We start from the raw sequence: 26116 nt of genomic DNA on the forward strand, positions 1-26116 counted from the left end.
CAGCTAACTTTTTACATTTTTTGTAGAGGCGAGGTTTTGCTATGTTACCCAGGCTGGTCTTGAATTCCTGGGCTCAAGCGATCCACCCACATCAACCTCCCAAAGATCTGCCCACCTCAGCCTCCCAAAGTGTTGGGATTCCAGGCACGAGTCACTGCATCCAGCTTGGCTTGTTTTACTTGGCATGATGTTCTCAATGTTCACATCAAATGAGTATTTAAAAGAAAACCCAAGACAATTTCCTCGAGGCAATTTCTCCTAGGTAACCTCCAGGGTCTAAGCCACAGAGCACTCAGATAACTAAGCAGGCTTACTGCTGTCTCCCTTTTGCTACCCTGACCTCCTGACAACCTTCTACAGCACTGCCAGAGTGGTCTTTACAACCTGAAATCAGAGCTTGTAATGCCTGTGTTAAAAGGCTTCCCTGGTTTCCCATTGCTCTTAGAAAAAATGCAAACTCCTTGCAAAGCCTGTAGCCACGGACCCCCACCTGCCTCCCCAGCGTTATCTTGCAGCCCCTATCCCTCCCAGTCAGCTCCAGCCCCACTGTCCTGTCGGTTTCTGGAACACTGTAAGATGGTTCCTGCCTTGGTCTCTTCTTGTGGCTTGTCCCTCTGGTCTCAGCTTGAGCAACACCTCCTCAGAGAAGCCCTCTGACCACCGTTCATCCTCCATCACATTGCCCCGCTACTCCCCACCCGGCTCCGACTGCAGTCTGTCAGTGCTCGGCTGTGGGTTGACTGATGGTCTAATACGTTTCCCTCACAGGACTGTGGGCTGCACGAGGGCAAGAATCAGCTCTGTCTGGTTGATGCTGGGTTCCCACATTCTTAGTACAAGGTCTGGCACCTTGTGCTAGTGCTCAGCAAATATTTCTGGAATGCAAGAGTGTATTTCGATCTGCTCATCTGGAACACAGGGACATGAACCCATGCCTACCGGCACTGTGTGAAGCTTACTGGCGATAATGAATGAACAGAAAGGCCTAGCACAGAGCCATGGCCTGGGGTATGTGGGAGCTATTCTACTTTAAGAAAAATAAGATTTGATGTAGGGGGAGCAATTCAGGCAGAAACTCTCTTGCCTGCAGGGAACACCAAAAAATCCCTCAGACCCACCTCCTCCTCAAGCCCCTCCCACCTCCTGAGGACAATCACCTGGGACCAGGCTCCCAGCCGCCACTGGGCTGGGCAGGGCACTCGGAGACAGGGCCGTCGGGCCTCAGGCCGGTCCCCGGGGCAGGCTTTGGCCGGCATGACCTTGTGGGTTCCATTGGAGAGGGGCAGCAGGCACTGTGTCCCCCGTGTCTGCACCCCCAGCTTCCCACAGCTCCGGCTGCAGGCACCCCACTCCTCCATCACCCACCTGGAAACAGGGTGAAAGGAGAGGGGGTGAGACCATGGGGACACTTCATCCCAGAGGACACTTCCCATCCCCAGACAGCTGCAGGCAGGAGCCAGAGAGTAGGTCTGGGTTTCAGAATGTTTGAGGCTTAGGACAACTGTCCACCTGGCTCTGCAGCTACCTGGGTATGTGACCTCAGGGAGGGCACTCTTCTCTCCTGCTGTGTCTCGTCTGAAAAACAGGCATGATGCGTATTTAAATCCTAGCACCCTTCATGTCCTTGGGCAAGCTCTTAGCCCTCTAAGCCTCGGTTATCCCATTTTCACATCATGATTACTTCAAAGCCGCATACATATTTGAGTACCTACTGGTGCATGCACTGTCCTGGGTGCTGAGAAGCATCAGGGCACAAAACAGATCAAAGTCACACTTTCAAGGTAGATCCCCCAATCTCCATGGGGCTCCTGGGACAAGAACACTGTTACTGTCACCGTCATCACCCACAGCTTCCGCACAGAGTAGCTATGCTGGTGGCCTGCATGTGTCTTTTAGCCACTGAGCAACTTCCAACAGCATCCTAAGCGCATGCCCACTGGGTGCATTAGAGGAAACAAAACTGTTCTGGTGGGGATGGAAGGAGGAAGAGCCTCAACTCCTACTCCTCCTTGGGTTCCCAAGGCATCTTTTAGTCGCTTGCAGGCAGGTTTCCTAAGTCATCCTCTTCCTTAAAACCCCAAAGGGGTAGGGGTTGGGGGACACCAGCCAGGAGCTCAGGCAGAGCTAACCCTGCATGCTGTGTGATTACAGACATTTGTGGGAAAATCAGTCTGAATAACAATACAAAGGAATGAGTGAAAGAGAAGCACAGGGGGCTGGTTATGAAGCTGTCTTGGGCAGAGGAGGGGCTGGGTATCATGGTCTGGCCTGGGCACAGACAGGGAGGCCACAGCAACCTCTAGCTAGTTCCCACCCTTGCCCCGATCACATGCCCGGCCTTGGGATTCCCCCAACCCAGGGGAGCAGAAGCTGATGAGACCCAGGCAGCATCCTACCCCTGCCAGGGAGGACTCCTGGGGAAGCAGGAGGATGGGCAAGGCCCTCTGCAGTTGCTACCTGCCAGCCACCCTCAGCCTCAGTCTGCCTGGGATGTACTAGGGGGAGCCCAGTGGAGGCTGAGGAGGTCTTGAGGCTGGCTCTGCAACAGGTTCAGAGGCCTAGCCATGAGCCCTCCACCAGGCAGCTCTCTCCTCTCCCCAAAGGCTCTCCCCCAAATAATCCCAAGGTCATTCTTGTGCTCAGAAGAGCATGTAGCCTCAAGCCAGGGAATCCTAGTTAGGGGCTGGACCATGGCTGAGGGCTGGCGGGCTGAGCCGTGTCCCTAGACTCCTGATAATCAGGCAGAGAAGAGGTAGAGATCAGCATCCTGGCCTGGGCCTGGAGCCCAGAAGCACTGAAACCCGTGTTGCCTGTATGGTCGTGTCTCCATAACCCAGTGCTGAGGGGAGCAGGCTCAGCAGCCCCGCTGCCTGGGGCCCGGGCTAGGCATAGAACCAGACTCCCTGTCCCTCCCCGGGAGCACTCACGTAGGCTGGGAGCATAGGTGCTGATTGCAGCGCCGGCGGATGGGCTTGGGCCTCTTCTTGTGGTCACACAGGTGCCGCTGCACCATGTGGTGGTCTCGTCTGCGCCGGCAGCCATATTTGGTGAACTGGATCCCTATGGGGTGGGCAGGCTGCCGTGGGCCTAGTCTGGCCAGGTCCCCCATTGCCCTGCTGGGGCCTCGGGGCAGTACCCATGGAGAGCCCTGTGGGCCAATCCCGCCTCCCTCTGCCTATGCCCTGCCTGCCCATGTCACTTTCTGAGGGACACCTTCCTGATCAGCTCCATCTCGCTGGTGAGAAGATGGCTTTGGATAGCTGTCTGTCCTCACAGTGGGTGAGCTCTTTCAGGGCAGAGGCTCTGCCTGGATATGGCTCTAGCACCCCCAGCCTCATCCCAAAGGCCCTGCCCAAAACGGGCTTCCACACACTGGAGATCTTCAAGGAGAAACTGAGTCATAGGCAAGGACACATCAAATAGAGACAACATTAGCCCCCACCCCTGCCTCTCAAGGGATCCTGGGCTGCCCCAACAATGCACTGGCAGGTTAGGGAACCAGTACCTCCTCCACAGGCCTTGCTGCAGGGGGCCCAGCTCTTGAGCGCCCACTCATAGGTATCTGTCTCCTCCAGGAGCACATTGTTGCTCCCAATGAGGGGCAGCAGGTCCTCGTGGATGATGTACTTGTAGGCCAAGCTGCTGCGGGGGCCACCCTCAGTTGGGGGGAGCACCTGAGGAGAGATGGGGAGCTGGCACAGGACCAGAGAAGGAAGCAAGGGTGGCATGCACTGGGAGGGGAGGGGCTGAAGAGAAGGCCTTAGGGTCGGAGAACCTGTGAAAGCTGGGATGAGGTTGTGCCCAGCATGGTTGGGGTGCAGTAGGAGGTTGGATTCAGACCAGCTGCCATGGGACAAACTCAGGCTGGACACTTGCCATGTGCCAGGCCCAAGGCCAGCCAGTGCACCTAGGAATGCTCTTCTTTTCATAGACCTAAGTTTGGACGGGAGGGCAGGGCTGTCTGTCTGTCTGTTCTGCTCACTGCAGCATCCACACTGCCTGGCTCTAGAAGGCAGTTAATGAGAATGGTCTGGATACTGACCCTCATCAAATATATGACTTGCAAGTATTTTCCCCCATTCTGCAGGTGGTCTTTTCCTTTCTTTGATAATGTCTTTTGATGCACTAAAGTTTTCAGTCTTGATGAAGTCCAATTTATCTATTTTTTCTTTTGCTGTATATGCTTTTAGTGCCTGTCATATCTAAGAATCCAGGGTCATAAAGATTTGCCCCTCTGTTCTTTTCTAAGAGTTGTATGGTTTAAGCTCTTATATCTATTTTGAGTTAATATTTGTATATGGTGTGAGGAAGGGGTCGAACTTCATTCTTTTGCATGTAGATATCCAGGTATCGTGGCACCATATTTTGAAGACACTATTCTTTCCCCATTGAATGGCCTTGGTACACTTGTTGAAAATCACCTGACCATAAATGTATGGGTGGTCAACAAATATAAGGTGAGTCAAAAATATGTGCTGGATTGAATTGATAATACTGACACCAATAGGCCACAGAGCCTGTCCTCCAGGAGCCCCCAGCTGGTGAGGGTGACACCAGGAACAAAAGCCATCCAAGGTATCCCTGCCACCAGCCAGTGCTGAGGGCACCATGGACAGAGCTCCTCATAGTCTCATCTGCTGGGTTAATCCCTGCTCCACAAGCCCTGGCCCATGCTTTAGGAAGGGGGTTATGGGCAGCAATGGGCCCCAGTCAGCTCCTTGTTCCCTTTTCAGGAGGCTGGAGCCCCTGGATCAGCTGCCTTAAAGCCCAAGGAAGCTGCTCCTGGACTCCCTTGCCAGCCATGCTATGATGCACACAGATGTGGGATTATGCCAGGATGACCCAGCCCTGCCCAGCCTCCCTCCAGGCTCCATTTCCAAGACTGCCTTAAAGAGGGCAGGCTCCTCGCATGTAGCATCTGGGGTCTGACAGTGAGAAGATAACTCTCTTTATCTGTCCTCACTTGCCATCCTGCAGGCTTTTAAGTACAAATGAGGAGCTGACCCCAGGATAGAAGGTGCCTTGCCCTCGCCCAGGCTCCTAAAGACACCAAAATGGTGCCACGCTGGCTTGGCAGCAGATGCAGTGATCTAAGGGGATAAGGGGGGTGGGCAGGGGCTGCCACCGCACAGAGTGGGGCTCACCAGGATGGCAATGGCTTCAGGCAGGGGCCCACTGGTCTTGAGGCTTTCCTTGGCATCCTCCACTGCAGCCTCCCACTCCAGGCCCATGGCGGTGAAGGTCCGGCTTGTGGCTTCCTTGCCCTTGGGGTTGAGGATGAAGCTGCCGGTGACCTGGTTCTTTACCACTGGCCGTGAGGAGAGAGAGTCACACAGATTTCTGCTTCTCTCCACAGGGGGCGGGCCCCAAATATGATATTCAAGGCCTTCCCAGTGAGCCGTCTGGGCTCCTGTCCACCTACCTTTCCTCCCCACCCAAGCCCTCCCGAGTCAGACAGGTCAACACACTCCCCGTCACACATAACACACACACCTGCCACCGCCTTTGGGTGCGCGTATGCACGCGCGCGCGCGCACACACACACACACACTCTTGTTGCTGCCTCTGGATCCTAGTGCACCCCATTCCTCCCACCCTTACTGCCTTCCTTTCTTCCTGCCTAATTAATCTCTACCCATAGTTGAGGCTCAGCATAATCCCCTCCTCCAGGGAGTCTTCTTTGGTTTCCCAATCCTCAGGGATTCTGCCCTCCCTAGAATTTCTATAGCAGAGCATAGAGGTTGAGAGTACAGGCTCTGGAGTCAGATTGATGGCAAGGAAACTACTCAGCCCCACTGTGTTGCCTCAGTTTCACCATCTGGAGAATGGGAATGATAACCGTACCCAGTTCACAGGGCTGCTGCTGCCCCAGGAGGATAATAGAAATCCCCGCCCCCCACTACTGAGGCTCTCAGGACAATGAGAAGAGTTCAGAAACATAGCCAGCTTGGCAAGTAGTGACGTACAGTGGGCACTATCGCTAGACCACCAGAAAAGTGCTGGCCTTTGGCACTGCTGTGATTGCAGATGCCACGCCTCTCCCAGCAGCCTGTTGGCTCATCTCTGTCTTGGTGTCCTCGGCCCAGCACAGGCCCTGGCACAGAGGCAGAGATTTTAAAAATCCATAAATTTCTACCCCTTAATGTCCCAGTCAGTGAGTAACTCACAACTTATTACCAAAAGACCCCAGGGGGCAGGTGGGTGGGAGACATGTAGATGCCGACAACTGGCCAAGGTCCCTGAGTGGTACCTTTGGTCACCCTGAACTTCCTAGGGCCCAGCAGCCTGAAACCCAAGCCCCCTAGCCAAGTAGGGAGGGCAAAGTCTCCAGAGCCCTGGGGTGTCCAGGAGGAAGGGCCCACAGAGCTCCTATCTGGGGTAGATTTAAATGGTCGTAACTGTCATATAAGAGCTAAGGATCCGAGAACACTAACCATGTGCCAGTCACTCTGCCAACTGCTTCAGTTCAATCCTTAAATACATCCTAAGGGCTGGGCTATTGTTAATACAGATGGGGAATTGGAGGCTCCTAGACACACAGTGTCCTGGACACACAGTGGGCTACAGTTGGAGCTGGGCCAGAACCCAGGTGCCCAGAGACACAGCAGCAATATGGGGGTGGGAGGGGTTGGGGAAGAGGGGTAGAAAAAGAAGAGCCTTGCCCCCTCCTGGGAGGCTGCTGGAGAGATGCCCCTCGCCTCCTGCCCACCCCAGGCCTCTCCCTCAGGCTCCCTGACCGCTCTCGGCCCCCAGCAGCTTCAGACTGTCTAGGCTAAGGCTGGGCAGCTCCTCAGGCCAGGTGCAGACTCCAGTCCTCCTATTGCCCTTGACTGCTCCTGCGCCTCACCGTAGCAGAGCCCCGACTATGCACCCCTCATTCCAGACAGTGGGGGGCGGACCACCATAAACTCTCCACTGTCCAGACCCAGTCCTGAATCCAGGCTCCACCACTGACCTGCTCTGTATCTAACCTTTCTCTGAGCCTCAGTTTCCTTTAACTGCAAAACGGGATAACAATATTCATAGATGGCCATGAGGCTTACTAAACATAATGCATGAAAAGTGGCAACTCATGGCCCAGCGCATGGGAGATACAAACAGCATGAGTTCTCCTTCTCTTCTCTACACTTCCTTTCAGAGAGTCCATGTCCCCAATTTCAGGAGAGTCTAATGACAATGGACAGAGACTCTCCCTTCATTGCCAGAGCTGCCACTTGTCCTGGGCCTCTACATATCCTGTTGGGTACACGCACCCCTACACAGGCATGCACACACATGCACACACTCACACTCACATACACATATTCACACGTTTTCACTGAAGGTCACTGTGTGCCTCACACCTGTATAATCACACAACCTGTGCCAACTTCAGAGTTCAGCGCCTGGGTCGCCCCTGCTTCGCTCTCCCCACCAGGCTCCCCGGAAAACTCTAACCCTTCAGGGAACTCACCCAACAAACAGGCAAGCAAGCCTGCACTCGGCCTGCCCCCAGTGCTAGCAGCCTCTGCCATGACCTCCACAGAAGACTAGTTCTCCGAGGGGATCGAAGAACTAGGTTTCTGGAGACAGCAGAGGGTGGAAGGGGCTGCTAATGTTCTGCAATCATCCCCAGGCGATGCAGTGTCAGTGAGCTCCACCTCTTTTTGGAATAGATGTCCCTTCTCTCCTTGCCCCTTCCCTCCCCCGGCCCCTAACTCCAGCACATTCCCCACAGCCAGGCAGGCATAGCAGGCAGGACTTGTCTGAACCAATGTCCTCTAACCTGGGCTTGCTGTGGTAGAGTGGCATGGCTGGCAAGGGAACAGGGCTGGGAGGCAGGAGAACTGGGCCCAGACTGTCTCTGCCCACACCCCTCAAGGATGAATCAGGGCATACAGAGGCCCCCAATCCACTTTGGTTCTCAGTTTCCCCTTGTGCCTATGGCCTGTTGGGATGATGCCTTTCAGGTGCCTTCAAGAATATAAGTTTAGGAACCCAGTGCAGCTGTGTTAGGGGAGGTGCCAATGCAGATGCATTCTCCAGGAAATGCAAGTTATCTAGGAAACTTTGAAGATATTTACAAATTGCTGTTTTGATGATAACCTAAAAATATGAATGGCAGCATTCGTGTGTGATGTGAGCCTGCCAAGAGATATGTGTTTTGTTTTTCCATTTATGATGAAATTGGTGCCAAGCAGTGTGACTTGGCAGACGTAATAGGTAAGAGGGGCCTCTGTGACATTTCAAGGGGACATTGTGGCCTGTATGTCCTCTGCAAAGGGGTCTAAACACAGACGCCACTGCCCAGTGTGGGAGAAGCAGCCTGCTGCCCACTTGCCACTGGGACCCTGCTCTGAACCAGGCTCACGGGGTTTGAACCGAAATATAATTCACATGCCATACCACTCACTCGAATAAGGTGTGCAATTCAGTGAAATATTTTTTGAGACGCTCCAGCCCCCCAAGTAGCTTAGGACTACAGGCATGCACCACTATGTCTAGCTGATTTTTGTATTTTTTTGTAGAGACTGGATTTTGCCATGTTCCCCAGGCTGATCTCAAACTTCTGAGCTCAAGCGATCCACCCACCTTGGCCTCCCAAAGTTGTTGGGATTACAGGCGTGAGCAACTGCACCCGACGTGATTTTTAAGATTCAGCCATCGCCACTGTCTAATTCCAGAACATTTTCCTCATCCCAAAAAGAAACCTGATACCCATTAGCCGTCATGCCTCTTTCCTTCCCCAGCCCCTGGCCGCCACTAATCTATTCTCTCTCTCTCTCTCTCTCTCTCTATGGATTTGCCTTTCTGGACATGTCTATTTTTTGACAGCCAATTTAGTTTCAGCAAAAAATGAAACCAAACATCTATCACATTATATTAATGGCCTTAATTTAAATGTATTAATTTATTGTGGGGTTCTCATTTTTAATCCAGCCTGGCTTCATAGTTGGATAACTGTTACAAGCATAAGGATGTCACCTCATTTAGTGGCTTGGCGTTTGAGTGTTATTATAATGAGAATAATATAATAATTATAATGAGAATAATGTGTAGTAGACTGCAGAATGCCTCTATATTCCTCCTCTTCCTCTATGCATGCTCCTTTGCGCTGTAATTTCACCACTTCTACCATCGAGAGCTAGTCTATTTTTCTACCCCTTAAATCTGGGATTGGCCAAGTGACTTGGACTAATGGGACACTAGAAAACATGACACAAGCCATTCCTGAGGACTATGTGACAGACATAATGTGAATAATACTGGGTTAGCCTGTTGAGGACAGGGCCCTGCCACCTTCATGACCCTAGCTGACAGCCAGTACCAACCACCAGACATGTGAGTGAGGCCATCCTAGACCAACCAGCTCCCAGAGAACTACCAGCTGAGGGTATCTGCATGAGTCAGTCCAGGCAGACAAGTAGAAGAACCACCTCACAGAGCCCAGCCCAAACTGATGCCCCCCAGGACTGCAAGCTAAGAAGCAATTCTTGTTTGAAGTCACTAAGTTTTGGAGTGGTGTGTTAGGCAGCAAAAGCTGACTGATATACTCTGTGAAAATGGTTTTCCTTGAACCAGGTGCAGTGGCTCATGCCTGTAATCCCAGCACTTTGGGAGGCTGAGGTGGGTGGACCATGAGGTCAGGAGTTCGAGACCAGCCTGGCCAAGATGGTGAAACCCCGTCTCTACTAAAAAATACAAAAATTAGCCAGGCATGGTGGTGGGCACCAGTAATCCCAGCTACTTGGGAGGCTGAGGCAGGAGAATCACTTGAACCCGGGAGGCAGAGTTTGCAGTGAGCCAAGATTGTGCCACTGCACTCCAGCCTAGGCGATAGAGCAAGACTCCATCTCAAAAAAAAAAAAAAAAAGAAAAGAAAAGAAAATGGTTTTCCTTTAACAGCCATCTATATGCGCAAGAAATTATTAACAGTAGTTGCCCTTGGGGAAGAAAACTGCCCCTGGGGTACAGGGGTAGGAAGGGGACTCTTACTAGGTCCCCTTTTAGACCTTCTGAAATGTAAACCATGGAATGGGTTACCCATGCAGCAAAAATTTTAAATAAAATGAAAAGGGGGTCTCTGCCCATTATTCCAGTTAGTACAATTCCACTTGTACCAGAATCTTGCCCTCTGCTCTCCCAGCTCCCCCAAATCAGAGGGCAGGGCCTGGGGCCCCGCTGTCCCTTCCCAGCACCCCGGCACTCACCAATGCGGTGGGGGGACTTCTCCAGTGCCTCAATCTGGATGTGCCTGGCACCTGCCGGGATCTGCACCAGCTTGAGAGCTCCTGCCACACAGGGGGATCCAGAAGTCGTGAGCATTCTAAGCTGGTGGTTCCACTGCTCAGCATCCCCTACTCCCCTGCTGGGCACCCAGGAACATCTCATTTGATCACAGAACCTCTCTGAACCTCTGTATCCTCATTTGTAAACTGAGGATGAGACCTTCTCCATAAGCGTGCTGGGAGGATCTAATGAGACGTGTCCTGTAAACTCTAAGGGCCTCTGTGTGTGTGAGAGCGGCTATTACTTCCCTCTTTCCTGACCCTCTTCCTCTACCTCTCACTTCTGCCCTTCCCCCCTCCCTTTTTGCTCCTCTGACTCTCTCTCCCCATTTCTTCTCAGACCTTAAACTACTTGCTACTGATGGAATTTAAATGATAAAGGCTGTGAGGACCCCACATGACTGTCCTGAGCTCCCATGGCCCTCCCGACCCAAGGCCTGGACTTTCTCAGAGCCACCAATCTTGTCCCCAACAATCAAAGGTGAGACAAAGTGTAACATCTCCCAAGGGAAAATAGGCCCCCTTTACACTAAAGTGTGAATGACTGATATTGGGTTCTTTTCCACAGCAAGTTTGGTCAGATTGGAGGTAGAGAGGAAAGTCAAGGAACTCAAAGATACCAGGAATTCAAAGCAGCAAGTGCCACAGGTTTAAAAAAATGAGAAAGAGAGGAAAATAAAATGATCAGTCCAGTCTTGGCTACCCCTTTAGACCTGTCTGACCCCTCCCCCCCACCGATAGCCCCAGGGTCCAAGGGATGGCCAAGCTTCCATCACAAAACATTGCCTAGTGGGAAAATGCCTCTTGGAGCTCCTGGGCCCCAGACTCAGGGAGGAGCTTGTCTGGAAGATGAGGTGATTGGCTGCAGCACCTGGCTCACCAGCCTGGGCAGCCCAGGAAGGCCTAGAGATGGGCCTAAGGGCTCCTTCTCCCCACCCCAGACTGTGGCACAGTTTAAGGAGGGGGGGGCCCCCGAGGGATGGCAAGAACTCCAGTCAGTCCTCATCAGCCCCCCAGCCCCAGCCCGACTCACCTGCCTGCTTGGAGGCCTTGCCCAGCGTCCCCTTCACAGTCCTGCAGTGGGAGTTGTCACCCCCGCAGACTCCACACTTGTCATCCGCCTTCATGGACCCCACCTCCTTGTCACAGCCGACAGGCTGAGGCCAGAGGTGAGGTCAGTGGGAGGAGGCTCCCCTGCCCCCACCGCCACCCCGGGGCTCCCATTCCCATCCCCAGGCCCTGGTCAGGAGAGGACCTCTGGCCTGGGAGGTGTCCCTGGACAGGATTCTGGCACAAATTCACCGTGGGACCTGGGTGAGGTCTAAACCCCGCATGATGAGGATTCTTGCCATCTCCTCTCCCCTCCAATGGGGCTGAGCAATAATTAGCCCCTTCCAGCACCCCAGGGCTATGCTGAGGACCAACAGGGTGTTGTGAGTGGGCCGGTGAGGCAATGCTCATCTTCCCAGGCAGGAGGAGTTGCAGTGCAGCCCTCCAGTCTCCCTCTGCCGGTAGTCGAGGTGGCCCGGGGTGCACCCACCACACACTCGCCACGCGCACAGACGCTGTATGGGTCCCGGTAGCTGCAGCGTGTCCCATCATGAACCACCTGGTTCATGAACACCACGTCCCCCGTGTCCGCCGACCGGCAGATCAGCTCACACTTCTGGGTATCTGTAGGCAGAGGGACTGTGCTGAGTCCCCAGCTGGGCTCAGAGAAAGTGGCCCAGGACAGATCAGTGCGTGGTCCAGCCAGAAAGCTCCGGGGCCAGCTCTGGGCAGTTGGGGGAGCACTGAGTGTGGTGCTGGGGCTGAAAATCCCTGCTGTGTCACTTATCAGCCATGTGACCTTGGGTAAATGCTCCGACCTCTCCCAGCCTTTGTTCCCTATTTTTATTATCCCTAATCAGTAAAATGCCACATCAGCTTATTGAGAAAAATCGAGTGATAAAGTAATAATAAGCCAACACTTAGTGAACGCTTACTATATACTAGATATTTCTAAAACCTTCATATGCCCTTAAAATACAGCTTTAATGGCTTTTCATGAATTAACTCATTTAACCCTCTCAATACCTCAATGAGGTAGGTGCTAGCATTACAGAGGAGGAAACTGAGGACCAGAGAGGTTAAGGAACTTGCTCAAGTCCACACAGCCACATGGTAAGTGGTTCAGCCTGGATTGTAACCCAAGGAGTCTGACTTGAGTCCTGCTCTGACCCTTAAAAAACTTCACTGTGCACATGTATGACATGTGTCTTAACATGTTTGTAAACATTAGAAGGCTGCGTGAAAGTAAGGCAGAAAAAGGGTCTGTATCTGGGTTTGCAAAATGGAGCAACAGTCAGGGAGAAAGAGAGTCCTTTCTGGTCCTAACAATTAAATGTTTCCCTCTTTATGTGGTTTATAGATGTCCTAAAAAGGAGGTTCCAGAGAATATAAACACTTACTGTACTTCTTAGAAAAAAGGAGGTTGGAGGCTTAGCTAACTTCCTGGAATTCGTCTAACAGTCCTGGGAAAAACTCGAAGTCCAGCTGCCCCACGGGCCTCCCAGTCCCTCCTCTCCCCAGCATTGTGGTTGCTGGTTTGGTTTCTGAACGGATCTGGAAGGCTTTCAAACCAAGCTTCCCTCAGCCAATTACTAAGGAACCTGCTGGGCTCTGCTCTGGTCCCTGGGCTCCCAGGACAGCTGGTGACTCCTTGTCTTCAGCAGGAAGGGCTCAAGTCTGGAGCCACAACCTCCAAGACCACCTTGGATTTCATGCACAGGAACCAGATTCCTGGAGGGACCCAGGTCCCAGGGTGCTCCAGTCCAGCACAGGCAGGATCCTGACCCAGGCAGGCAGCAATCTGGGCAGCAACGGAAGCCAGCAAACAGTGCCAAGGGAGTGGGGAGCTCCCCAGAGTGGGAGGAATCCAAGCAGAGAGAAGACACCCCCTTCAGGGATGCTCTGGAAGAATCTGGCAACGACAGGCCTCTGAGGTCCCTTCCAACCTGAAAAGTCTGTCATTCTAGACCAGAGCTGCAGAGCTGAAGGTTCCGGGATGGAGCCTGGGCTCTGGGGAGGGAAGCCCGTCCTGATGGGAGCTGTCTGGGTCAAGGGTTGTGTGATGGAGAATGAGCATCTGTCCATGCAGGACCCACAGAGAGGCTAGCAGGGGAAAGCTGGAATGAGGGGATCACTGAGGGTCCTTCCAGTTGAGGCTCTGACTTGCCACAAATCCCAACGCTTCCCTGGATGCTCTGCCGCTATGGAACCATCACTGGAAACACTCAAAAACAGACGGGAACTGGCACCACTATGGTCCCCAAATTCAGACTCTTTACATGAATCCAGAAGTCCTGTGTATGTCCCAGGGCAGCCTAGAGAGTCAGTATGAAGATCCCACCAGATCCAACTGCCTGCCTTCCAAAATCATCTCATTGACTCTGCTGAAACCACAGCCCAATCAGTAAAACCTAAAAACACAGCATGTAATAGGACTGAGCTCCTCAGGACACTGGTCATGCAAAGGGAAGGGTGCCTGCACCTGTGTGATTCTTCTCCCTGCAGATAAGGACAGAAGACAAAAGGCAGGCAACCCTAACAGCCAACACTGCTACCGGCCATGGCAACACCTGTGTGTGAAGTGTCCTTTCCTCAAGACACTTTCCTTGCATCTGCCAGAAAACTGTCATCATAAGTACACAAATCAGGGATGGCCTTGATGGGGATGATGACCCCAGAAGTATGCCAAGAACAGGCCTACACAAGGGTATATGGCGAGCCTGCTGACAGCAGTCTCCCTTTTGGTACCCCCACTGTCCCTCCACCTTCACTGGTGGGTGCGGGGGTGGGAGGCCCTGCCTGGGCACACACAGCCCCCGAAGATGCCCAAGGACATGGGGTGGGAGGGGGGTGGGGCCCGCTTACCGTCGTCAGGCTCATAGGGCACCCAGCTGTGCTTGGCGTTCTGGTGCACGTAGTAGGAATTGCGCTTGGCACACTGCTGCGCCCGGAAGTCCTCGTAGGGCCCAGGGCACTCCTCGCTGTTGCAGACCTGGTACTCGAACATGGGCCCTAAGCACGGGCGGCCTCCATAGGCTGGGCTGGGACAGGCACAGAGAAATGGGTGACCTTGCTGGCTGGGAAGGCTGGGGAGGGCCAGGCTTCCCATATGGCCACCAGGAGCAGCTCAGCCATTCACAATAGCATGACAAGGTCCCTCCACTGACATAAACCAGAGAATGGCTCCCAGGGTGGGGGCTACGGAACTCAGCCTTCCAGGTCCCTCTTCCTCCCTGCTTTACCCTTCTGACATACACCACCTATTCCACGGTGAGTGTGATGGACAGACGTACAGACTGACACAGGGACTGACTAACCCTCTCCAGCTGGGCTGGAAGAGAAATCCGTCTTATTCGCCTTTGTGGGTGCCTTCAACTGTTTTGCAGGTCCTGGCATAGAGCAGGCCCCCATAAACAACTCGGCCACTCCCATTTGCATCCACTTCCACTTAACATCATCATAAACTAAGGAGTGGTAAAAGAAACTTGGATTTGGAACCAGACGAGCTGGCTTCCAAGTCCTGACCGTGCAACCTTGGCCAGGCCACTTAGCCTTGCTGTGGCTTAATTTCCCCTTGAAAACAGGGGGAAAATAATAATCCCTCTTATTTTACATACCTTCTGGTGTGTCTGTGAAGAATAGTAAGAAAAGGTATTTTATAATCATCTATGCTCTCTTCTCCATTAAGTCAAGAGGATTGGGTAAGACTTGATACAAAGTGTCCAAGTGCTGGGGTTAACAGTACCCTACTCATAGACATGTGGGAGAACTACACAGATTTTTGTACCTAAGTGCTTAGCATCCCACCTAGCACAAAATGCTTGACATACTATAATAATGATATTATAACAGCAGCTGTCTTCTATTAAGCATTTAATTGTGTGAGCATGATGCTGAGAGCACACATATTATTTCATTTAAGCCTCATAAAATAAAAATAGTTATTACAGAGGAGCTCAATAAATGGTAGCTTTGATACCAATTATACTGAGGGATAATTGTCGGTCATGCCTGCAAGGTGATTTACTATAACCACAGTCTTTGTATTTCCGAAAGAGGAAAGTTACAAGGCAGTCCATTTTGGTTCATGTGTGTAGAAGGTCAATACGGCCGTCTACATTAACTATATGGCTATATCATCTAAAACAAAGAAACGGCTGCTTCAATAGGCAGTAAGTTTCCCATCCCTAGAGATAAATAACAGAGTATGAATGACCACTCCTGAGGACACCAGAGCCACTGTGACCCTACAATGCTGCGATTCCACAGTCTTCATCATACCTCTCAGTGCTGTGAGGGGTCAGGCCAAGCCTCGTCGTTGTGGGGGTTTGGAATCCCTGCATTCCGAGAGCCAACCGACCCACGCAGCCGGCCTTGGCCAGTCCCCATCTCTCGTGGTGCTGTTCTAAAAAGGCTGCTTCAGCTTGGAGATGGAGATGGAGAACTAGGGCTCAGATGTCCCAGAACCATGGTGTAGGGGAGAAGATCCCCATAGAGGGGATGAGAAGGGAGAATGGACATCTCCCCCAGAATGGTAAAACTCAGGAGTGGGGAGGAGAGGAAGGACCTTTGATGTTAGAAAGAGGTAAGTTAAGAAAAATTAAAGGATGATTTTCTCCATGTGGTAGAAAACAAAGTTAGAGAATTGATTCTTCCAACAAAGAGCTTAGATCAGTGTTTCTCAAAGTTTAGCCAGAGGATCGGGGTCATCAGAGGACTTGTTACATACATGAAGAAGTAGGGCCACCCAGACTCTGGGGAATCTTCTGCACATGAGCTTGAGAACCACTGGTTCAGACAAACGCACAGAAGGCAGACCTGAGAGTCCTTAGTGGATGCAGGTAGGAGTGATCTGCCTCTACCAGCAATTTTGTGTCCTCATGCACGAGCATACACAACCACCCACAGGGGCCCTTCTCTCCTGCACTGTCTCCCCAGTGCCTTCCCCTTCAAGCCCCTGCCCTCCCCACCCTTGCCAAGCACACTCACGGAGGGTTGTTGCAGCTCCGGCTGCGGGATCGCACCCCGCCCCCACATGACCGCGAACATGACCCAAACTTGGTCCAGGAGCTCCAGCCTCCATCCTGGCCGTATGTCTGCTCAGGCGACTTCCAGATGCAGTGACCTTTGAAGCACCACTGGGGCAGAGCAGAGTGCATGAGATCACCCTGGGCTGCTGCTGCTGCTGAGCCCACACAGGGAGCCAGAAAAAGGGATAGCAAGAGCATGAGCCTGGGTTCAGGCAGAATCCCACCTTAGCATGAGCTGAGCAGCCTTAGACAAAGGGCTTGCCTTTCTGAGCCTGTTCCTCAGCTGGACAACGTGGGTAACTGTACCTGCTCATAGCATCTGATGAGGTCATACTTGGTATACAAAGCCCTCCAGAAATGACAGGTCTTATGATGAACATTAATAAATGTGCAATTATTTGCACTCCCGGGAGTAATAAAAGGCTGATAGAGGAGAGATGACACGATCTTCCCACACTAGCTAGAGTTGATCTTGGCTCTGTATCTCAAAATTACCTTCCAGGGATCACAAGATGTGCTTCTGGGAGGCAGGCCAGCCATGTGGGAAGGTCTGTGCATGCAGTGGAAGGAGGGTATGCGTGAAGGATTCCTGGGTTTGAATCCCAGCTCAGCAATACTAGCTATGTGTGGCTACTTTAGCTTGCTGAGCCTCAGTTTACCCACCTGTTAAGTGGGACTGTTCTAATATCTCTACAGGCCTTAGCACAGGGCCAGGTAATAAAGGAGGGCTCAACTAGAGGCAACTCCCTTCCCTTTTCCTGTAGGGTAGCATGAAAAAAAACGCTCAAAGCTCTCTGGGCAAAGTTCATCTCCCAAGAGATGAACTCAGTGGTTCTCAACTTTGGAATCACCTGGGGGAGATTTTACAACTTCAGATGCCTGATCTTCACCCCAGATCAACTGAGTCAGAATCACTAGGGGTAGGAACTTTTGGAGGCACTATAATGAGGTGTAATTTGCATACTATAGAATTCACTCATTTCAAGTGTGCAATGCAACGGCCTTTCATAAATTCGCAAAGTTGCCTGGTCGTCACCACAATCCAATTTGAGAATATTCTTATCACTCCAAAAATATCCTCTGTGCCCATCTGCAGTCACTCTTTGTTCTATGGGAGGGGTTTTAAAGCTCCCAGGATGATTCCAATATGCAGCCCAGACTGAGAACCACTGATGAACTGTCCTGTGAAACTGTAGCTGGGGAGGGTCTGGAACTTCGAAAACACCTGGGAAAACTTGAGAAGTGGAAAGACCTGGAACAGCTATAACCCCTCAAGGACCCGCCAGGCCAGGGGAAGCTCCATCCACCTGTGATGAGACAAGCCCCAGAGTCACTCAGCAGGACAGGTGTGAATAGGGGGAGCCTGGCTAGGGCAGGAGGCAGGGGGCAGGATGGTGGGGTGGCCCCAGTGCTGGGCTCCTGCTGATGATGGGGAACCACCTCTCCTGTACTTGGCTCCTTCCCCCTCCCTCACTTGCCTTGACATGAGTCAGTAACCTCAGAACAACTCTGAGGTTGTCAGGTGTTGGTGAGTCAGAAAACTTCAATGAATGGCCCAAGGTCACCACAGTGATCAACGGCAGGGCCGGCAGCAGAGCAGAGCTGGGTTTCAGACCCAGCCACGGGGTCCCCCCGGGCAAATGAAGTCCTGGCACCCACACATACATGAGGGAGCAAACACAGGACACTCATGAAGGTTGGTGTGGGGAGAACACGTGTGTCTCATGCTCAACAGCATGGGGGTGGGGGAGTAGGCAGGACACACAGAGACTCCCCTGCATCCCTTCTCTTCTAATCACTCGCTGTGGAACCCCAACAAGTTCCTTAATTAACCTGCCTGGACCTCATTCTTCTCATTTGTAAAAAGGAAGTAAGCCTTCCTGTCAGATGGGCTAGAAGATCATGCTACCCTCAGCCAATTACAGAGGCAAAGGACAGTGGACTGGGAGAGAAGAAAGGGTATGAGTTTGTGGGAAGACACCACGTATATGTACCCACACACTGGGCTCACTACTGTCCTTTAGCACCACCCCTAACTCATATAAGCACTTGGAGGGAGGGTTCAGGGTTCCCCCTGGGATCTGCCCCATGCCAGTGATGGATGCCCTGCACCCCAGGAAGGCCACTCCTGCTGCACAGCCCACAGGTACCTTGCCAGGTGCACACTCCGTCCCATCCAGCGGGGGCCCCTTCTTGGTCTTGCAGAAGTACGGGTTGTCAGGGTGGCTGCACCACAGCTGCTTGCAGGGCTCAAAGGTCCTGAACTGCACGGCAAGGGAATGGGGTCACCAGGCTGGACTGGCTCGTTGTCCAAGGAGCAAAGGGCAGTGATGGAGAGAAAAGAGGGTGTGATGGGTGCAGGCACCCAGGGTACTGCGGGGGAGGCAGCCAGAGCCCCTCACCTGCTTCAGGTTCAACTGTATTCCAAGTGCCAGCAGCCTCCAGGGACCCCTCCTTCCCCCAGGGCACTGAGAAACAGCCCAGCCATGGCCCATGCTCTCGCCGTTCTCTCTCCAAGGCCTCCCTCCCCCGCTTTACAGAGGCCATTTGTCACTGAGGTGGGACTAGGGTGTGAGGCTCTGGGGAGGTCTGGGTTCACAGTGCCCCTGCCCTGAGTCCTGTGCACATGAGGGGACTGCTGCTTTCCAACCCAGACCCTCCAGTACTCCGATGAGGCTGGGACTCCACATCCCTGTAACTTGGACACCCAGCCGTGCCAGAGGTTGATGACTTTATGTTTCAGATTGTCCAGAAAAGCCATAGTTTCCTTAATATTCCCTCTTATCATCCCCTGTCAGCCAGACAAGCATCCTACAAGTACAGCATTTGGGCCCTGAAATCCCGTATCCTGGTCCTCTGCCCACAACTCAGGCGCTTGGTCACGCCACGTGTCCCAGACAGTGGGGAAGCTGTCCACACGTGGTTGGGGTCGCTCCCCATTCCGAGGAGGTGAAAAGAGGGCTGCATTCCCCAGACGGGTAGTATGAAACACTCGGGTCCCCAAGGCCTGCCCCCTTCAGAAAGCCCCCTACCCCTGAGATGGCCCATTCTCTGACAGCTCAGCCTGGGCCCTGGGTGGCAGCTGTTGGGTTCTCTCCTGGGGCACTCTAGCTGATCTCAGGCTCAGTGCTCTCCCCCTACCCCATCCTGCAGGGTAGGGACAAAGTTATGCTCCCTTATATCCATGTCCTCAGGCACAGGCAGCAGGCGTGTGGAACTGACGCTCTGGAGAGAGGTGGTGTGCAGGTGCAGCAGGTGGGGAGTCAGACTGAAAGACCTGGCACATCGCCTGAGGGTGTGGGACCTGCTGCTCCACCAGGCCAGAAGCCCAACACCTTATCTGAAACCTGGGCTTCCTTGCAGGGAATGAGCCCAGCCAGGATCCCATCAGGGGCCCACCCTCTCTGCTGTGCTGTTTCCATCTTTCCCAGGGCGAATGCATTCCCAAGCCACTGCGCCCACCTGCCCCCACAGGTGTTCACTCTGCATCCATGCATGGTGCCTGGCACTGTGTCTGTGGGCCCATCACCAGGCCCACTGGCCAGCTGGGCAGAAGGTGCTTTATGAATGATCAGCCTGGGCCACAGAAGGACACTGCCCTGGCCCCCACTGCCTGGCAGAGGCCAGACGGCTACTTACTGCCAAGCAGGTCTGGTATCCACTGCCAAAGTCAAAGCGGCACTGCTCATCCATTGAGTAGTCGATCCCAGGCAGCTCTGGGGGCTGGGGCCAGGCAGGATCAAAGGGGTCATCGAGGAGGCAGTCATAGGAGCTGCCAGTGGAAACAAGGAAGGTGAGCCAGGCTGACAGCAGGAAGTCCCAGGCTTTCCCTTCCCAGGGGCTGGGGTTTTCATGAGCAAGGCCTGCAGGAATCTGCACCCGCTATCCCGTGCCCAGCGCTGTCTCTTCCAGGGAGGACGGGCTGCCCTGAGCAGCCCCCTCACTCAGGACCTCACTCCCACCAGTGACGATGTCTGGAAGGGCTCCATTTGCAGCCAAAGGCAAGGGTACCCAGACTGGGATTAGATACTCAGCTCGCAGCTGGATTAGGGGGTCATTTTGCCCACCTTAGAGGGACATGTTATGGCCAAGACTAATAGTTGATTCATGGACAATTTGAGGACTCACTCTGTACTGAAAGGAGAAAAACCAGCCTACTGTGCAGGATGGACCCTGGGCGAGCTGCCCTGGCCAGCTCCTGCACTGGGCTAGTGGCCACATTTCTGCCTCCACCTGCCTCCATCCAAATCCACTTGGTCTCCCACTCTCAGGCCTCGAGGTCCTGAGTCTAACACTTGTTCTGTACCTGAACATCCTTGAAGACCCAGGAGCTGACCAGCCAGGCCAGAATTGGGAGTGTGCTGCTGGGGCTAAGGATGGGAGTGGGGAGAGGAGGAGCTCCCCCCTTAGCATGCCCATTTCTTTGGGGCCTGGGGGAAAGCCACAGTGGCACTGTTCATCCATTGAGAAGTCGATCCCGGGCAGCTCTGAGGGCTGAAACCAGCTGGGCTCAAAGGGGTCGTTAGGAGCCACTGGGTTTAGAGCCCCAGCCTCAGCCCAGTGGCTCATAACCTTCAGCATGCATAAGTATCACCTGCAATGCTTGATAAATCCTGATTCCTAGACCCAACCCCAGCAGAATCTAACTTACCATCTTCCATGAGCCAGGGGGTCTGCATTTTTAATAAGAATTCTGTGTAAGTGGTCACCTGAACACATTCCGAAACACTAGGCTAACCCACCTGCGATGCTAATGGGGCATGTTTTAGGCCAGGTTTGGCGGAGAGGCGAGATGAGTCACGGAAGGGTCATGCCAGGGGAGACTTAGGGAAACCAGCCAGCCGTGTGACGTCTGCTCAGAGTGGCAGATCGCATGCTCCCCTATCCCAGCTCTGAGGGCAGGAATGACCTACGGGAGGTAGCGGCTGAGCTCCAGCTTGCTGCAGCGGGACCAATGGAAGCGGTGGAAGGCAGCCTGCACCAGGGGCGCCATGACGCTGCCCAAGCTGGTCTCATCTGCGCAGCCATTCCCCTGACCGTCATGCTCCATGCCGAGCCTGGAATGGGGAAGACAGACGGGTCCTGATACATCCCAGGGGCTCTGCCCCAGGAAGGCAGGCAGGCAGGCAGATCAGCAGCAGGAGACCCTGCCTGACCCGGAGCTCAGATTGCTCTTCCTGGCCTCAGTTTCCCAACCATGCAGTGGGGAGGACCAACCCTCTCTCCAAGGCTGCTCCCGCTGGGATTGGGCTCATCCTGCCCTCCAAGGCTTCGCTCCTGCTGCTCACCACTCCCAGACACCCACCCCTTCCATGAGCTCCACCTATGTTCTTACAGCTTCCAAGGCCAGATCAAGCCCCATCTGGCCACTGGTCCTAGCTGTCTCACCTGTGGGCGCACCTCCACAGCAGGAGCCATCTATCCCACCATTAAAAACTCACAGTCATTCGCTGGCTTCCCACCGAGGGCCTTCGAGTGCAAAGACCAGGTTTCATTCAACTCAACTCAACCTCATTTCTTGAGCCCCTGTAGGTGCCTGCCTCTTGAGCCTCTCCAAGACGCTGCAAGGCTGGGCACAGAGCTTTGCACATGGTAGGCACCTACTATAATAACAGTTTACATTTAAAAGTTTGCTCTTCACAATTAGTCATTAATGCCAAATCCCAAGAATTCTAAGTTCTTAAACATTCCCAGATGGCTGCATCTGGCTTTGACTGCTAGGTAGATATGCAGGCCTATATGCTTGACCTTGTGTCTCCACAAGGAGGGGCTCAGAGGTTCCCCTGGTGTCAGCCCCATGTTGCAAGTGTAGAGAGGAGGTCCCACCTGCCTGGAGGAGCAAAGCCGGGATAAAATCTGACAGGGCTGATGGTGTTCCTTGGTTCTGCCATTGTGATATGGCATGACCTACTGAACAGTAGCTCATTTGTGTCCACCCAGCATGTAGCCTCTTGAGGGCTTCTCTGTCCTGGCCTCTACTGCAGCCTCATTCCTAGAATGGGGCCTGGTGCATGGTAGGTGCTCAAGAAATATCGAATGAATCAACACATCTAAACAAAACCCAAAGCCCTAAGATCAGGCGAGCCAGCCTCTGCCTGGCCCACTGCCTAAGCTCTAAGTGCACCTGTTTACAATGGGCTCAGGCCAGCACTCCAGTGAGTGCTGAGTATCAGGGTGGGCTGGATGGAGTCTTAGAAAGGCCTCAAATGTGGATGTGATAGAAGGAAGCCAGAGATCAAGACCACCCAGAGAGAGCAGGCCTCTGCATGTGATAGGGACACTGCCACTGATCCACCCAAAGGCAGGGCCACATCTGGTCCCCTATGGCCCTGGGATTTGGAGGCTGGGCCCAAGGCAGGCCCAAATTGCTACCCACGCCCCTTGGATCCTCCCAACTCAGGGTAGGGCCTCCCTCTACTGGCAACTGCAGGAGGCCATGCCTCAGTGGCAGGCCAGCTCCTCTGACACCTCCCAGGACACAGGACCAGGCCAAGCTGGGCAAAGTCTCCCACAGCCACAGAACTCGCTGGAGCTCATGGCACAGCTGCCAGTCCTGCCCACGCTGCTGCTGCCACTTACACATGGCCGGTCTCATGGGCTATCACGAAGGCCGAGGAGAAGCCATCCTCATGGTTGAGGGCACAGCTCCTCAGGGGGTGACACATGCCAGTGACGGGTGCATACCCTGCCAAAGAGAGAAAGAAAAGGTGGATAGCGAGGTGGAGGGCAGGTGAGGCAGGACACGCTGAGGTCTGTGCCCAGCCCAGCCCTCTGGTCAGTGCTTGGAGCGGGGACGTTCCTGGAGGAAGAAGGATGCTCACAAAGTCCCACCTGCAGCCGAACAAACCTGGGCCAAGCCACCCTCACATTCTAGGGCTTGATGGCTTCCCTCTCAGCCTGCGGCTTCCCAGGGTTTGTCAGCGCCCCTCTAAACCAGAGAACACCCAGGCCTGCAAACACACTACTTCCACAATGCCTCCCTCCAGTCCCACAGTCAATCAGCAAACAAGCTCGAAACGCTTTCTATGCAGGACTAGGGGGTAGTGTTATGTTAGGTACCACGGGAAAAACAGGGGACTCAGATCCGAGCCTACCCCTGACCCTGCAACACCCCCTACCCACCCACCGCCACAGCTAAAGCGCTGTGGTTTAGCAGGGAGATCATGCGATGAGGCATGGGCCAGAAGGGCTAGAATTCAAGGAGCAAGACAGGCTGCAGCAGGGAGCTGGAGGAAGGGGAAAGGGAATGGTTTGGAAGGAGTTGAGGCGGACCAGGAACAGCTGATGGAGGGCAGTGAGGGACAGCTGAGACAACTCTTCGGAGGTGGGGAGGACACAGGCCAAGGTGCAGGCAGGCCACACAGGAATCATGGCAGTGCAGGGGGGCCGGCACTGGCTGGCTAAGCACTACCATGCATGAAGCCTGTGTCTTAGGGGCCTCCAAGGTGGGGATGATGACAAAGGGCATGTCCCTGCCTAGGCCTGCAATCCCCCCTCCATGTTAGAGGGGCTGAAATGTTCTCTTATTTGACATGGTTTGGGGAGTACAACAAGAGGCTGAGTGGGAATGAGGTTTCTGGGGCCTCGGTTGTCCTGGAAAGCTGAGATTTGCTCTACATGCGATATAAGTACATGCTCTGTGTATATATACATGTGTGTGCATGTCTGTGTCCATGTGAGTGCCTGTGCATATGTGTACATGTGTCTTTGTGTCTCTACATGTATGCAGTGTCTCTGTGTGTCTGTGTGTATGTGTGTTTGTATATCTGTACATGTACACACCGGCTTATGTCTATTTGCATGTGTGCATGTGTCTGTGTGTACATGGGCCTGTACATGTGTGTGGATGTCTGTAAGTGTGTGTGTGTGTGTGTGTGGTATGTAAAAACCACATTTGGGGCTTCAGTCACTCAGACAAGAAATCTTCTGGGTAGGCAGGGCTGACCAACTAATTTCTAGCATTAAAGCAGAAAAAAATAGAGAGCCTTCAACATGGAACCTGGAGATCCAGATCTGCCTCCTGTCTGCTAAACCACATGGGCAAGTCGCTTCACGACCCCATGGCTCAGTTTCCCCATACGGGTATCAAAGCTGCATGTTTGCAGAGTACTTACAGTTGTCAATACTCTGTCACACACATGTCATGCACCCCCAGGGCCTTTAGCAGCCCTGGAATGCGGGAAGGCAAATATTATGTTCCCCATTCCACAATTGGGAGGACCCAGGGAGATGAAGAGATCTTGGACCCTGGGCTAGCAAGGCATGGAGCTGGAGGCAGAGCACAGACTTCCTGTTCTGCAGCCTACACAAGGCCCATCCTAGGTGTCCCACAGTCTGCAATGAGGACAGAAGGACACAGTGTGGGGAGAAGCATCTAGAAGCCTATGGAGGGTCTTCCAGTAGCCAGGCTCTGGGACATTAAGCACAGGACCCAGGGCCTGACCACTCACAGCTGCCTGCAGCCTCCACCAAAATATAGGGGACCAGAGTAGGGACCCCTGTACTTCCCACGGTCTCCAATAAACCATTGCAAAGCTCGCCCCCGGCTGTCCAGGTCCTGTCCCTTCAAACCTCCATGTGGTGGACCCCAGGGACAGCTCATCTGTCTCCAGGCCCAGCCTCTGTCTGCCCTGCAAGCTGCACACACCTGGCCATGGCAAATACAGTACCTTGCATACCTGAGGGCCCAAAGTCCTGCCGGGTGAGGAAGACAACGTGGTCATGATGCTCAGCGTGGCCGGGGTCCTGGCGCTGCTGGGAGTGTGCCCAGCGACACACCTGCTCCAGGCTGCGTGAGGGGTTCCCGCGTTCGATCAGGCTCAGGGACTGCAGGGGCCGGGAGAGCACCAACAGCCACATGGAGGGTCAGAGCCCTGGACACAGCAGGCCTCTCTCCTCCCACTTACAGATGGGAATGCTAAGGCCCAGAGGACTGCAGGACCTACCCCAAGATCACCAGCTGTCCCCGCTCAGCTGCTGCTGGCACACAGCCCTGCCTGCTTTTGGGGACGTTCACGTGCCATGGTTCAAGAACCATGCTGAGATGCATTTCTGCTGGGAACTTCACACACACAATTTCCAATCCCTTCAACTAACCTGCAAGGCGGCTGCTGTTCTGAGCATTTCCTCTATACTTTGAGTTCATTGTTTTATTTAATCTTCACAATAACTCTTACAGGAAAGTTTGGTTGCCACCTCCATTTAATAATAAGTGACTGGTGGTCTAAGATTGCAGAGCGCAGGGCACCAGGGCTCAACTAGAACATGACTTGTCTCGATGGCCACCCCACTGTAAGCCCCAATTTCCCCAAGGAGAGGGATCTCCCGGCGATAAAGGTGTGGAATTATCAGTTTCTCAGATTGTAGGAACCCATCAATCACTGCTTACCACCTCCAAAAGCTTCACCCCTGAAGCCACAATTCTAATAGCCTCAGGTTCTGATTCTGGAGACAAAGTTTCCTGGATGCTTGTCCCTCCAGCCCACGCCATCGCTGGTCCAACACTCCGGCCCCACAACCCTTCTCCCCCCAGACCCTGCCTGCTGACAAGGTGGTTTACCTGTCGGTAGCCAACCATGATCAAGCGGACGAGGGCAATATTTATATGAACCCCCAGCGACTCATCGTGGTAAATCTCATCTACCTGCAAGAAGAAAATACAGTTTAAGGGAAGGAAACACTCATCACAGGCCTACTGCATGCCAGGTACTGGGATACCTAACATACGGTATCCCCACCATGACCTTATCAGGCAAGATACTTATCCCT

At 53.4% G+C, this 26116-nt stretch overlaps 1 protein-coding gene across 4 annotated transcripts in view; it reads right to left on the reverse strand.

The window, feature by feature from the left end:
- The window catches only part of ADAMTS14 (ADAM metallopeptidase with thrombospondin type 1 motif 14), an 87278-nt gene that overhangs the window by 7409 nt on the left and 53753 nt on the right, over positions 1–26116 (reverse strand). For 2 of the 4 annotated variants that reach the window (XM_038009104.2, XM_007963155.3), the window contains exons 5-19: positions 25908–25991; positions 25018–25174; positions 22928–23033; positions 21262–21405; positions 19988–20120; positions 18499–18612; positions 16308–16456; positions 14184–14359; positions 11809–11942; positions 11302–11425; positions 10191–10271; positions 5145–5308; positions 3506–3674; positions 2928–3060; positions 1158–1365 (exon numbers count right to left, since the gene is read on the reverse strand). In XM_038009104.2, the coding sequence (XP_037865032.2) occupies positions 1158–1365; positions 2928–3060; positions 3506–3674; positions 5145–5308; positions 10191–10271; positions 11302–11425; positions 11809–11942; positions 14184–14359; positions 16308–16456; positions 18499–18612; positions 19988–20120; positions 21262–21405; positions 22928–23033; positions 25018–25174; positions 25908–25991 (2076 nt within the window). The remainder of the gene's footprint in view (positions 1–1157; positions 1366–2927; positions 3061–3505; positions 3675–5144; positions 5309–10190; positions 10272–11301; positions 11426–11808; positions 11943–14183; positions 14360–16307; positions 16457–18498; positions 18613–19987; positions 20121–21261; positions 21406–22927; positions 23034–25017; positions 25175–25907; positions 25992–26116) is intronic. The other 2 variants (XM_007963156.3, XM_038009105.2) reach the window with 2 other exon arrangements.

The sequence above is a fragment of the Chlorocebus sabaeus genome, chromosome 9, assembly GCF_047675955.1.
Source record: "Chlorocebus sabaeus isolate Y175 chromosome 9, mChlSab1.0.hap1, whole genome shotgun sequence".
NCBI lineage: Eukaryota > Metazoa > Chordata > Mammalia > Primates > Cercopithecidae > Chlorocebus > Chlorocebus sabaeus.